Genomic DNA, 14,497 nt, shown 5'->3' on the forward strand with positions numbered 1-14,497 from the left:
CTTGTTCTCCAGAGCATTAGCATTATCTGCTTCGGTCTTGGAAGCTTCCTAACAGGAAACATCAGTTTGGCAGCCCTATCATATGCTTATTCCCTTGAAGATCGGGTACTGATCCAAACATAAAGCAGTATTATGCATAAAATAAAATGGCAGTATGGGGGTAAGCCTGCACCTGTAATTACGCTGTGTAATTGTCCTAGACACCATTGGGTATGTATTTATGGTGGGCCCTCGTGAAAGCCCACGTAGCTTGTCCTGGCAAACCAAGGCAATCGGTATTGCTGGAGCAGCCATGATCAGTTTTTAAGCAGCTGAGGCCAGCTCAGGTAGGGCAGGATCCCTGATTCAGGGCAAGCCCATGGGTGTGCAGCCTGGGAGTTCTGCTAGGAGGACTGCAGCTCAGCACGGAGAGGCCCAGGGGATCCTGATGAAGAAACGCTGCGTAGTAGGCGTTTCCACTATTGGGGCCAGCTGTAGGTGGGTGTGACTGCTGCAGCTGCTCTGATACTCCCTCTGAGATGCTCTGTGACTCAGTACTGGGGCTGGGAACCAGGGTGGCAGGGAACAGTGCAAAATGGTGGGGGGATGCTGCTGAGCTGTTAGACCATGTGGGGGCTGAAAGTCTGCTCAGTGAGTTTGAGGGATTTGTTTATGGATTGGATAGAATTGTCTTTACAGGATTTTATTGATTTAGTACATATGTTGTTGGATCTTATTCATGTTTGGAAAATGCCTTTTAGATTAGATTTGCTGTGGTAGTGTATTTAGACCACTACAGTATTTAAAAATCACCAACTACATCTTGAGTACACTAAACGAAGTGTTATGTTACTGGACCCATGGTATGGGATTACAATAAATTAACTACATTGGTATTTTCTGAAGTTTTGAAGTGACTAATATCAAACTGTTCAAACAAGCCATCTGCTAAATTTTCATCTTGTTTTTTCCTTTAAAAAGGGATATGATTTTACCTCATAGTAGAAATGAACTAATATGTCTGTATTAAGCAACCTACAGAAATACATGAAATTTTAATGATTTTGTCTCAGTAGGGTTTGGAATGGGTAGAGTAAATAAAGACTATTAACAGAATCATTGGTATGAAAATGTTAAACAGCTATCTCCATAATCAGTGTCTTAAAAAAATTAAGACTTGGTATGACTGCGGAGTACAGTCTTGTAATTATAATATACTTCTTGCATACATTTAGGGGAAATTACATGTGTCTTTTTATAAATGTATGTTAAAGTCTAATTTCTGGAATTTTCTAACATACATAACATGTGAAGTCACATCATTCACTAGAAGCTCAATTTTTTTGTTGTTGTTCATGTGCATCACAAGCATGTGGTGTTGTGGGTATTGCTTTGACAAGCTTAAGTTACCCTCATGGTAAGTCACTCCACCTGGCTCTGAGCATGCAGGATACTTCTGGTGTAGGACTAATCATCTCGCTTTTGGAAGGCTGTATTTTGAAGGCAAGACTCCCTTTTTTCTTTTTTTTTTTTCTTTTTTTTTCCTTTTTTTTTTTTTTTTACCCGCAGATCTTTAAAGAGAATGACACATGGTTTTAGCCAAAAAAAGTGTAGGAAAAGGTTTAGAGCTACTGAGGGTTCAGGTTGCAGTAACTCATCCGTGTGCAAATCAGCCTTTAACTGTTGTAGGGTACTAAACAGATGAGTCATGGTGTACCTCGTTGCTGTTGTGATGGACTGTTTTTCTAACCTGCAGGGTTAGAGGTGGGGAGCAAGAAGTTTGAAATAGTAATTTTGTCAATGCTTATATAGTCAGAAGGCTCAGAAGATAGAATTTGCATTATAATCTCTCCCATTCTGCACCATGATATATCATTTAGTCATCTTCTGCATGTGTTGCTCTGGGAAGACTTAAAAAAAAAAAATTTGTTTTAATGGCTCCATTCCCTCCCACCTCTCAGTCCACTATCAGTAGACTGTTCTTTATTATAGTTCCCCATAAGACACAGTCTTTGCCATTGGCAAAGCACTTTGACTTCATATTTAGATCACTCTACAGTATGTGAAGATAGTGGTTCCTAATGTAGTATCCCTGGGTATTTAGAAACTTCTCAGTAGGCAGAGTTAAAATAAAGGCAGGGAGAGTGTTGTATTTGGAATGTCTAGGTTTTTCCCTGAAATGTGTAAGAAAATAATTTTTCTTAGTTTGTGTGATTTATGTGAACATTTAAAACTTAGGAAGAGGAAATCATATAAAGAAGAATGGAAGAGTTGTTACTTGCTTAGAAACTTTCAAGGAATAGGAGGCCTTAAAAGCAGGAAATTTAAAATAAGATTGTGAAGGGTTTAATGGATGGGCTTGTTAAGTTGTAATTAGAACTGTTCAGGTGTAATTGGTGGCTTGAGATTAGGCCCAAATGTAGATATAAAAGGTGTTGAGAATTGTTTCCCTTCTCATTTCCCAGCTGTTCTTTTGTGTTCAAGTGTTTTCATGGTGAGGAAGAGAACGGGGTTACCTTGAGAAGCAGTTGTTAGGGAGACCAGAAGCAGGTGACGGTTTGAGAAATGCTGCTTTTGGCATTCTAGATGTTGATACCTGTATTGCAGAGACTGAGGTGCAGGAAAATCAGTTTAATCTGTATGCATAAACAGAAATAGTTACGTAGAACCAGTTACAAGTAGTCTCAAAAGAGTTAAGAAATCAGCATTGCTGGAGTGAACGTAAAACCTGATTTTGTGTATCTGACTGTGTAGGCTGTTGATAAACCCATTTAAATTTTCTCACTTAATGTTGAGGATAAAATGTCTCTTAATTTCTGAATTGACATGTTAGGCCTCCTCCAACCATCAAAAAATATAAAGGCTACCTGTTTGTTTGTAGTGGAATCAAGTTGGAGAGTAGTGAAGGGACATACTGCATTACTGTAACTAGAAAGGCAAAGTGAGCTTTACGCCACGTGAAAAAGGAATGTGCATATGGTCTCCTGAAATACTTTGGCATCTGAACTATGCTGTGGTCCAGGCTGTGGATAAACTCGCCTTCTCCCCTCTCCTTTCCCCTTCCACCCCTTAGAATGCAGATGGTTGATTTCTTTGAAAACATACATGGTGAACCATCTTTCTTTTTTCCTTTAGGGACCAGTTACTCTCCACAAGAAAATTCACATAACCACAGTGCTCTTCATAGTTCAAATTCACATTCTTCTAATCCCAGCAATAATCCAAGCAAAACTTCTGATGCAGTGAGTATTTGTGATTGGTATTCATCCCTGTGTCGCGCCATTCGTACACACTGTATTTTCATCATTTTGTCTAAAACAGGTGGCATGTACATTACCTGCTTCATTGAGTTTTCCAGCATCAGTCTTTATTTTGTAAACACTATAAACCCAAGCTGCCGTTGTTACATGTTGTAAAACTATTCTAATTGATAATTATTAGAGCTTTGAGGTACTCGTCTTGAATTTTAAAATACTAGATTATATAAATGAAGTAGATCTAGAGAGAAATACTTTCTATGAACTTTGTTGGTAAAACTAGAGAAGACAGTATAATTTTACTTACTTCAGATGCATTACACATTGTCAGTTTTAGTCACTTTATTATCCAAGTTTTAGTAGTTAGGGTAGTGATTGTTAAAAATTCTACTGAAAACAATAGATAAATTTGTGAAGTATAGAAAAAATCAGGAAATATAATTAACAATTTTTGAGGAATTTTTAAGGTTATTACTGTTAGATTTTGTTTCAGGATTGGTGGGACTAAAACAGAGGAAACTATTGCAGAATGCAACAGGAGTGTAGTGGTCACATCTTCAAATTATCAAAATGAAACAGGCATTTGGAGATGGTGTAAATGTAAAGCAGTGACATGCGTGCATATGCGGATGCCATGTAGTTTTAAAAATGGTGGAAGCTTTTAAATTTGTATATTAAAACTCTCAAGTAGTCTTTTGTCCAACACTCTTTGTATTTTAAAGGCTTACGATTCTGCGGATGATTGGTCTGAACACATCAGCTCTTCAGGCAAAAAATACTACTACAACTGCCGAACAGAAGTTTCACAATGGGAAAAACCAAAAGAGTGGCTGGAAAGGTATGTGTGTGTGTCTGTTTTAATTGTATAAAGAACAAATATTCTTGAGAGCAATTGAGTTTATCTAATAGAATGCTGCTATAAAAGATTGTGGTCCAAGTCTACTGTGTTCCTACCCTTACCATGACCTCTGGCACCTATTTTATCCCTTGATGATCCAGAGCGGGAGGGGGAAGTGTGGTTGGTTTTGGTGTTTTGTTGGTTGGTTGGGGTTTTTTTTGGTGGAGTGGGATTTTTTTGTTTTGTTTTTTTGGCCTTTTTTTCTTTTTTGTCAATGAACTAAACTGGTATATTGGGTGCTTCGACAAGCACTGGTGTAAGGAAGCAGTGGCTGGAGTTTGCCTACCCTATCTGTAGCAGCAAGCTCTTAGGATAGTTTAATTCATCTCGTGTAACTTCACCCGTAGAAAGTGTTACATTATTAGATGATGTAAGTTCTTACTTAACTTGTGTTTTCTTTTCTTCAGAGAGCAGAGACAAAAAGAAGCAAGCAAAATGTCAGTTAACAGTTTTCCAAAAGATAGGGATTACAGAAGAGAGGTGATGCAGGCAACAGCTGCCAGTGGGTTTGCCAGTGGAAGTATGTGGGTTTTTTTACAGTAATATATTCTTGCCTTGTTTGCATTACTGTTTTCTTTTCCAAGCGTAAAAAAAAAAAAGAATCCCTTTCCTTAGCTGTTTTTCTCACCTTTTTATATAAAAAGGCCAAAGTGGATAGCACAGACAGCTCTCACAAATGTTGTTTCTTAAAATAACTTTGAGCCTTTACTAGTACAACGTTTACTTAGTGATTTTCATGGTACTCCTCCTTTTTGCAGCTTTTACTGCCTAATTTAATTATGTCTGTAGGTAGTTATTGAAACGACTTGCACAGTTTATGGTATAGTTGGACAGTCGTGACCATTGAGACCTGTCAATGTCTATTCTGAGCTTAAAAATAGAGATGCAGAAGTCTCTTCTAAAACCTTGATTTCACATCTGAAAATAATAAGCTGATTTAATGGATTATGATATCAGGGTTTTCAGAGGGTTATGTACATTATAGAAAGCATATTCTTACTATGCCAGTGGTCTTGGCAAAGCCTTTCCCGGACTATGAATTTCTGTTACTTCGACTTTTTTTTCCTGATACCTAGCTCTAATCTTTGTCAATTTTTTCTGGGAAATAGTTGTACTGTGAGATTCTTTCTGTATTCTGATGTAGTTTAGGTGAATTTGTAGCATAGTTCTCAGGGTGGTTTAAAAGTAGAAGCCAGAGTATTAATCTGTTTGTTCCCCCGCCCTTGCTTAGGACTTGACAAGGCAGAGAGGTATAAAGGGCTGTTTTTCTGTGTCTGCTGAAACATACTGCATATGCTAAAACATACCCTATGCTACAAAAAGATAGCAGGAATGCATATTGCAGTAGCTATTTGTTTTGTGACAGGTGAAAATCTAGGAATCAATAAAAAGAATTACTCTATATTTGCTTGGTATGTTCCCTGTGTAGCATATTTTAAAGTCCATGATTGTGAGACAAATGCAGATTAGTCACTCATTTAATATATAGTCTTCTTGAATTAATTAAATTGAAAGTAAATTCTTTGTAGTAGTACTGAAGTGACTTGAAGTGGAATTCTTTGAAGGCTAGAATTTGAAACTATTAAATTATACTCGATATTCAGGATTTTCAGTGAACGAAATATGACATGAATTATCTCTTCACACTAAATATAAGATGGAAATAATAGATTTTGATTTAGATTTTTTTTTTAGGAGACTTCAAAAGTTAACTTGACTGTAACACTTGTTATAAAGCAGCCTTTCATCAAAACACAGTGCTTAACTGGAACTCTAAATAAAGCAAAGGTCAGAGAAAGTGCATTTTCTCAGTGAGTAAAATTAAATTTTGCATTTTGATGCTTATCTACTTGAGGCTTTTTTTAATCATAAGAAGTTCAATCAGCTCTAGTTGTTGATGTCCAGCTGTATTAATCAGTCACTGCAATCTTAGACAAGTTTCTAATTTGATCTTTTTTTCTTATTGCAACGTTACTTGGGGAATCCTGAAAAAAGTGGAAGACAAGCATTCCAGTGACGCCAGTAGTATGCTCCCACAGAATATTTTATCTCAAACAAGCAGGCACAATGACAGAGACTACAGACTGCCAAGAGCAGAGACTCACAGTAGTTCTACTCCAGTACAGCATCCCATCAAATCAGTGGTTCATCCAACTGCTACCCCAAGCACTGTTCCTCCTAGTCCATTTTCTCTACAATCTGATCACCAGCCAAAGAAATCCTTTGATGCTAATGGAGCATCTACTTTATCAAAACTGCCTACATCCACATCTTCCATCCCTGCACAGAAAACAGAGAGAAAAGGTATGTCTAATGCAATTCCTTTTAGTATTTAAGGTGATGCATTGCTTGTTCAAAGTATGTTAGTTCTAGAATTTAAAGATATTTTTCCTGTTGTGTGTGCTTAGAACCTGATTACTGTTTTGATGTGTTTATTTCCCCTTAAACCACGTTTGCTATATCTTAACACAACTTCAAACTGACGCTGCAGTATTTGCCGTTTACTGGCTTATTCTGCAAATTATAATTGCAAATGATAATTTGAAAGATGCATTTTAGTAGGACATATTTTAATTTTTGTCTTCCCTCATGTTGTTTTGGGTCTTTGCCATTATTTGAGTTCTTCACACAGATGTAGTTACACCATTTGAAAGTCAGTTTGGACCATTATATTTTATGAACTGCTGTTACTGTTTGGAATGCCAGTGTAAAATTTGTCAACAAACATGAGTGCAATTCTTACAGAAAGCAACACAGTTTTCCGCATGTCTGTAACAGCTATTCTTCTGTTTCAATGTGTTTTGTGATACACTGGATCTTCAGTTCTAAAGCTGATGAAAGTTTGTATTTCTGAGTAATTATGTACCAGAAACATTTAGAGTCATCAGACGAAGACCAGGACTTTGCTGTGCATTGTTTGTAACCTTTCAAAAGTCTGTATTTTAATTGGATTTACTTCATTATTAGGGAAGAAGAGCTCAAGAAGATGGTGAGAATGGAGATTTGTGTTATTAGTGATAGTGTGATACTTGGTATAGTCGAGTTATTACAGAGTAACATTGTATAAGAAAATTCTATTTTGGGGGCTTTGGGAGAAGAAAAAAGTATTTTTTATAAACATGTCTGGTTTTAATTTAAAATATTGCTTAATTAGTGTGACACTGAATTCTCTTTTGAAAGATGGCTTGTTGCCCTGTTGGTATTTGCAGGTCTGTCTAGTTACAGAAGAATAGTGCAGTGATAAAAAGACCGAAAAGACTCAGGTCTGATACTGGTCTTACAATCTGCGTTTGCTTTCCTGCCTTCCAGTTTTCTTTAATAAAGAATTCCAGCTTTTACACAGAGATAAGTGCACTTGGCCATCCAAAATATCCAAACGATACCATACATTGGCAAATACTGCAATGTAAGAAAATTGTGCATGTGAAGAAATTTTGTATGTTTTTCCTGAGACCTTATGCAGTTTTTACATGACCTCGTACATGAATGTTGACTATAAACTACAGAGGCACAGAAGATTTTCAGGAAGCCTTTTTCTATTCAACACAGTAAAGCGAGAAGTAAGACATACTAGTTTATGCATGGTTCTTGTACTGAATACCATGGTTACCTGCTTCAGTTCAGCTTCTATGTTTTGATTGCAGTTTGATGCACTTTTTATTAAAAACGACAGTGCAAAACATCCATGTCAAGTGTTCTTTCCTTTAGTGTATCCTCTCTATTTTCATTACTACCTTTAAAATATACTTAAGGAAAACCCTTATTGTTACTCAATTCTGGTATGCACTTGACTCCTCTTTGGTGTGTGATAAGACTTCAAACTGGATATATTGTTTCCCTGCTTTACTACATACCCTTATTGGTTGCCTCCACTTAAATTGGGCAACTGAATCTTACTGCAATTGAAGGAATTTCTCATTGTGACAACTGCTACAAATGTTGGCAGGGAGTTCTGGTATTTCTCACATACGGCATTCATTTGAGAACATACAGTTGGGTATGAATAGTGAAAATGATCGCACAGGGTGGTCTTCACACTGTAAATCTTACTTTAGAATCTGTGTTGCCATGGATGGTTCCATATTAAATAATCACTTAATTTCTGTATTCCTGTGTAGTTTTTTTAAGTTTATATGGGTTAAATGGATAGATTCTCTGTAATACTCTTGCCTCGTTGATGTGTTTCACAGCACTTCATTGTGAGCAAATACAATACATCCTGAGCTTCAGACAGGGTGGATTACAGAAAGTTAGTAAGTAATTGAAGAATTAGAATAGATGAATGTTAGGCTTGAAATACTTATTCCAGACAATGTGAGTTTTCACATGTTGCTTTAATACCTCTCATAGAAACAGAAAAATTCTGTGCAGCTTATATTATGATGAGATCATTCAAACAGTATATTCAGTAGTCTTGCCTTTTTCTGTTTTTTTTTGTGAATGTTGGACTCTTTTCTTTTTAATATGAAATTTGACCAGTATAATTTCTGTAGCATTTTACTTATTTAAATTTAAAAGAAGGGAGGAAGCAGTGCTGTACATTGGGATGTTTTTGGATAATTTGCTTCTGTTACTCATTTTCCCAGAGGTGACTGTGAACCTGTAGTACTATAGGTATGCAGTGTTTAAAAGTATTTGTTTGTAGCTGATATACAGAACGAAAAAAAAAAAAATTGTCCTGAAACACTCAGTTCAAACAGTCTTCTAAAAGTATCTTTGTAAAATTGGAAAATAGTCTGAGGGTTTTCTTTTTACGCTAATAAAGCAAACAGCCTTTGATCTTTTTCTGGTCGCTAGCTATGCCATCCCTCTCCCTTTCTGAAAAGGGGTAAAGCTGTATTTTTTGCTTATTAAAAAAGCTTGGTCCAAATGGCTGAATATTATGCACAGCAGTCCTTGCATAAATGAGTTCTTGCTTCTTGTCAATGTGTTTCTGGCAGCCTTATGCCAGCATATATGTACCACTGTTTTAATAGTTTTGTTCTTAGTGTGTGTTTTTTAATGCAGTAATAGTTGTGAAAAACAAAACAACAAAACACAAAAACCAACAACACCACTTTTTTCAGCTCAATCTCTTTTGCTGCAGGGGTATGTTGTAGTCCCACAAGGAGATTGAATAAAATCCCTGGCTGAACTATAGCTCAGCTGTTAGCAGTAGTCCTCTGCCCTCAATGGCTGGCACTAGTGGAGAGTTCCTGGGGAACTATTTGGCCTCTACCCTTTGGTTTGAATGTTCCAGTCAGAATCTGCTGCTTCTGTTTGTGCTCACTGTGAGTGCTTTATGCAGGTAAAGTGTGGGGTTGCTTTTCCTACTTTTTGGCTGCTTTATCTGTAGGGCACATCACATTTTCCTGTTTCTAATTCAGGTACTGAATGAAATGTGGTATTGTCCATATCTTAACAGTGTGTGTGTCTGTAGGATACTTCTTCTCGCACCTTTCCTTCAAGTCCCATCAGGCAGCACTTCTGTTTCTAGTGCAGCAATACTCTAAAATTTTTCTGACAGAACTCAGCAAGCTGGCCAGTGCAGTTCTGGGTGGGTTGTGACCCTGGTGCTGACAGATTAAAGTGGTTGGTCAGTGACAGCTGAGCTTCTTCCTCATCCTTTTCTCACCCTGTGGTTTTCTTACTTTAACACTTGCTAGTCTTTAGCAGTCAGTTATTAACATTGCTCCTGGTATTGTTGCATCATCTTTGGCTGAGTTTTGCAGTTTTAAGTATATTACTCAATTCATACAGTGGTTAGAAAAAATTACACTAGTGAAACTGTTAGAGGTTTGTACTTGTTTGCTGAGCATTGCTGTTGCATTTATTTTGGCAGCAGAGATAAAATACGAAAATTCAGTTTTAAGACTGGAGTAATCCAAATGAGAAAAATATGGAATTCTTTGTATTTGAGAACCCAGTTACTGTTGTTGCCATAGTTTCAGTTGGCCAAATGTGTTTACAAAATGCACTGCTCTTAAATATTTATGTGTTTTGGTGTGGCTTAAGGTCCTTAGTAAAGCAGAACTGAACTATGTAAAAAAAGGTAAATGTGACTGTCACTGCTCAGAGAACTTGGTGGACTGTACGCTTAAGGTACTTCAGACAGATGAATGTGTTATGATTCTTAATCATCAGCAGTAAATAATGCAGTTCAGTTAGCTGTTCTAGGTGATAGTTGTTTAATCAGTATAGCAGAGGTGAGGTTTATGGGGCAATAAAGCACTGAATTTCTGAAAATTTTGTAATGCAGTTTTCCTCCCACAGAGAGCACGCTGTGAGAGCACACGTGCAAGATTTTGATAGCAGAGCAAAGACAGAACTCAAGCTCACAATAGAATGATTGGGTAATATTGTAGTGTTGAATCTGAAGGACTTTGAATGCATTGTTTTTATTTTAAATGGCATAAAAAATTACATCAGTAGTAAAAGCTATTGGAACACTCAAAGGGATCACATTGATAATTTGGGAATTTTCCAGTCAACAGCAGTAGGTAATTTCCATGTCATTAAAAAAATCTTTGTTGAAATAAATCAGCTGTCCAAATAAAGCAGCTGTCTGTATATGTGGCAGAAGAGCAAGCTGTATATAGCAGTATTTTAAAGCTACTCATTGTATAGGGAGTACTAGTATGTTAGTTGTCAGCAGGACTGTGAAGGAAATTATTGCACAAAAAATGCATTTCCTCATGTTGTTTCTTTTTTTTCCCCGCTCTCTTCTCTGTCACACTAATGTGCCTGAATAACTCTGCACACCATGGGCAAGAAGGGAGTGAGCCAAGTACTGGGAACAGGTACTTGAAGGACTCCAGCAGGTAGAATGGGGTGACTGAGACACAATAGAAGCGCGGGAGTTTTGGTGTCAGGAGCTCTTCGTTGAAACAGAGTAGCTGAACAGTCAAAAGAGCTTAGTTTTCCACACCCCTGCATTAAACGTAATCTGGATAACTTTATTTTAACTGTAACATACTAGGCTGAGAATTGCCTTTCAGAATGAGATTCACTAGTGGATCAGCTGTTTGCTTAGGAGCAAAGGTTCTTGTCATGAGGGGCAGGGATTGGTAACAGCAAGATTCAGCAGCATTTTAATGTACTGCCTCAACCTCTGAGAAGTGAAGCTTTTGCCTTCTTATATCTAGGTTGTAGTTGAAGAACATTGTGGCACAACTGCTGAAAATGATCCATGGTGTTTTTTCTGAAAGGATTACTTGGCCTTGTTATTTAAAAATCCACTCTGCTTGGAAATATGCAGTGTAATGTTTCCATTCTGACTTGACGTGATGTTTCTGGCGCAAGCAATAGCCTCCAGTTTACTTCAGTTCAGATACCTCTTTGTGAAACCTGCAACAAAGACGCAACTTTGTCATAGAGGTTCTGATCATAGAAAATACTGCCTGATAACTGGGACTTCGCTCCTTTTTGTCCAAAAGATGTGATCGCAGGTCACACTCCAGCAGAATAGGTTATGAATAGAAAGCTCTTTGCTAATCATTGTGGTCTTCAAAAATTATTTTCATTATAAAAAGGTTTTTTTCCTGCTCCATTTCAATGTGAAATGAATTAATAGTTCTTCACATTAAGTTAATCTCCACAGCTGTTGTTTTTGTTTGCTGTCTGATTACTTTGTTTTCCTCTTTTTTTTTTTTTTGGGTGGCTTTATTTCGTGCTCTTTTTTTTTCCTTATGATTAAAATTGACAGTCGAGAAACTTGTTTAGTTCTATATGTAGGCTGCATCTAATTAGCTTGTTTACATGATTGTCAGAAAGCATACTGTATTTTCATATTGTCACAACAAAGTGAATGGATTTTTTTTAGAAGTTTTAAAAGCTCCAGAAGTTGAAACTTCAATGTGTTTAGCTTATCATGGAAAAACTGGTGCAAAGTCATATTTTTAAAATCACAAAAAAAAATTTTAAAAAAATCTAATTTTAAAATTTTTATTTATTCAGAGGAAGAGCTAAAACACAACTTTTAATTAACAAAGTTTTCAACAGTTCAAAAGATCGCAGTGGGCTATAGTCTGCTTTTTGTTTTAATTTTTTTTTTTTAATTTAAAAAGTTTTCTTTGGGACTTTCATGATAATAGCTGAATTCTTATGTGAGGTTGACGAGTCATTTGCATAGCATTTGTATGAAAATTGGTGCTGACAAGAGGTTGCAGTTGCTCTGTCTAATAGCAGGCAACTTCAGTCATAATCTAAGACTTTTGCAGACCTTGCAGCATAGTTCTTTTCTTTAAGAATATTTTTTCTATAAGACACAGACCAGATTTGCATTTTCTGTTTGTAAAATTTCAGTTGTAGGTTCAAAATTAGTCTGATTGATGTATTAATGGTTCAGATTAGGTTTATGAATGACTGCCATGTAATCAAAAGCCTTATTTTGCAATAATGCTGTAGTAAGCTTGTTAATGAACATGAACTTATGTTGACACAGGTGTAGAGACCAGTCTGTCAGAATTGTAAAACTAAAGGACTTAGATTTGTAGAGATACGTAACTTTTCTGAGTATGCTGTGTTCATTTTGCCTGTTTCATGACGGCTGAGGCTTCAAATGCCTTTAAGAATTACAGGACTGTATAATTGTAACCATTTTTTAAAAATCCTAGTAAATGTTGTAGAAACTAGGAAATAGTGTTTAAATGTTGAAAAGTAAACTTAACTGTGTGGCAAAATACACAATGAAATGGTCTCTCAAAGCAGATCAGAAAAGGGGAATTAGGGAGGAAAAGGAGGGAGTGAGAAGTTTCTGCTTCTATTTGTGGAAAAAGCAGGGGAAATGCACACACCCCAGTGAGTGATATCTGACGATTTCTGTGAAACAAACATTTAATCTTGAAGAGTTTTGACTAGTTGTGTTCACTGAAGGTAAAACCTGCAAGTTCTGTATAGCATCATAAATTAAACCAGTTTTAAACCCTTGTAATTATATTATACAAAAATGGATGTGTAAATATTTAGAGGCTTTGTTTTATTGGCAGTATTTCTTGGATTTATTTCCATGAAATCAAATGTCCAGTCTGGAAGCCATGGAGTAAGATAGGTTGGCTTAAATTAAGGTAATGGAAGTTGTGATTATACAGAATTAATCTGTAGTCTATAGTTTTTAGCATGTTTGTTTTCATCACAAAGAAGTTTCCCTTTGTAGAGAAGAAAATAGCCATTCAGGCTACTTAATCAAACAGGAAATACTTGTATTTCCACAAATACTTTTTACAAATTTGTTTGACAGAAACAGGTTTATACCCTTTATTTTACTATGAATAACTTCAATTACTTAATTTGTGAAGTGCAGTGATGTTCTGAGCATTCATTGTACTCTGCATCCTCCACGATGTTCGATAACACAGAGTTATAATACAATGTATGTATAGTCATGATCACAGAGATGTATGCTTTCATAACATTTGAACTGTTGGTTTTGTAATGTTAACTATCTCAAAAGATTGGAATGTTAGCATTAGACACCATCCTTTTTTCACTTAGCTTTCTCTAGGTGTTTAATTTGAGTGATTGTACAAAAAATACCTTTCACGGGTATATTTTAACACATACTTAAAACGCCTGCAGTAATACAGCTACAGAATAGTGTCTCCTTATTGTCTAAAAGAATTAACTGGACTGTGTTGTTTTGATGTAATTCAGTTTGCATTTCTATAGCAGAGAAGCTCACCCAAACTCAAGTTACTTCTGCAGACCTCTTGGAATTCAATGGTTCCATCGGGCATATTTTGAGTCCTTTTATTCAAGAAATGAGTAAATATCCAGAACTGGTCTTAAGGTTTGTCTTCACTTCATTGTTAGCTCGAGTTTGCCTTTGATTCAGTTTATTTTGTGTTCAGAACTGCAGCATGGGTGAAAAATACTTCCATCTGTTTGGTATGGTGGTGTGGTTTGAAGCTCAGGTATTATGTGAATTAATAACATAGTAGTAAGTTGCTTCTTTGCTTAAAATAACTCGGTTCAACTGTGAAGACAAGCCTAAGACTAAGTACATTAAATATGTTTTTAAATTAGTGCTGGTAGGATAGGAGACTTGTACATATAAGTACTAAACATGCCCCATTGTGCTTGATTCCCTTGCTTCTCTGTGCCAGCGTATCTCATCCTTATGTGGACTATGACAGATCCAAGTTCAGTTTAAACTGTATATGTTTATATTTAGTATGGTAAGATTCTTGTTTGCTTGATGTGTCTTGACTTGCAGTTGTCTTAATCTTAACATAAGATATTGTATGTAATACTTCTATAACTTTTACTAATGACTTACTGTTTTAAGGTGGGGCTAATACCTATATCAACTGTCCTAGTCATGTTACTGAAAACAATATAAAAATTTTGTAACTGTTTTTTTTCCTCTTCAGTCTTTGTAACACTT

The 14,497-nt window shown here is 36.3% G+C and overlaps 1 protein-coding gene across 3 annotated transcripts in view; it reads left to right on the forward strand.

Annotated features, from left to right (window-relative positions):
• The window catches only part of WAC (WW domain containing adaptor with coiled-coil), a 61,179-nt gene that overhangs the window by 23,752 nt on the left and 22,930 nt on the right, over positions 1–14,497 (forward strand). For all 3 annotated transcript variants that reach the window (XM_068404961.1, XM_068404960.1, XM_068404962.1), the window contains 4 exons: positions 3,115–3,221; positions 3,959–4,074; positions 4,542–4,654; positions 6,130–6,438. In XM_068404961.1, coding sequence (XP_068261062.1) covers positions 3,115–3,221; positions 3,959–4,074; positions 4,542–4,654; positions 6,130–6,438 — 645 coding nt within the window. The remainder of the gene's footprint in view (positions 1–3,114; positions 3,222–3,958; positions 4,075–4,541; positions 4,655–6,129; positions 6,439–14,497) is intronic.

Source organism: Nyctibius grandis, chromosome 7 (genome assembly GCF_013368605.1).
Source record: "Nyctibius grandis isolate bNycGra1 chromosome 7, bNycGra1.pri, whole genome shotgun sequence".
Lineage (NCBI taxonomy): Eukaryota > Metazoa > Chordata > Aves > Nyctibiiformes > Nyctibiidae > Nyctibius > Nyctibius grandis.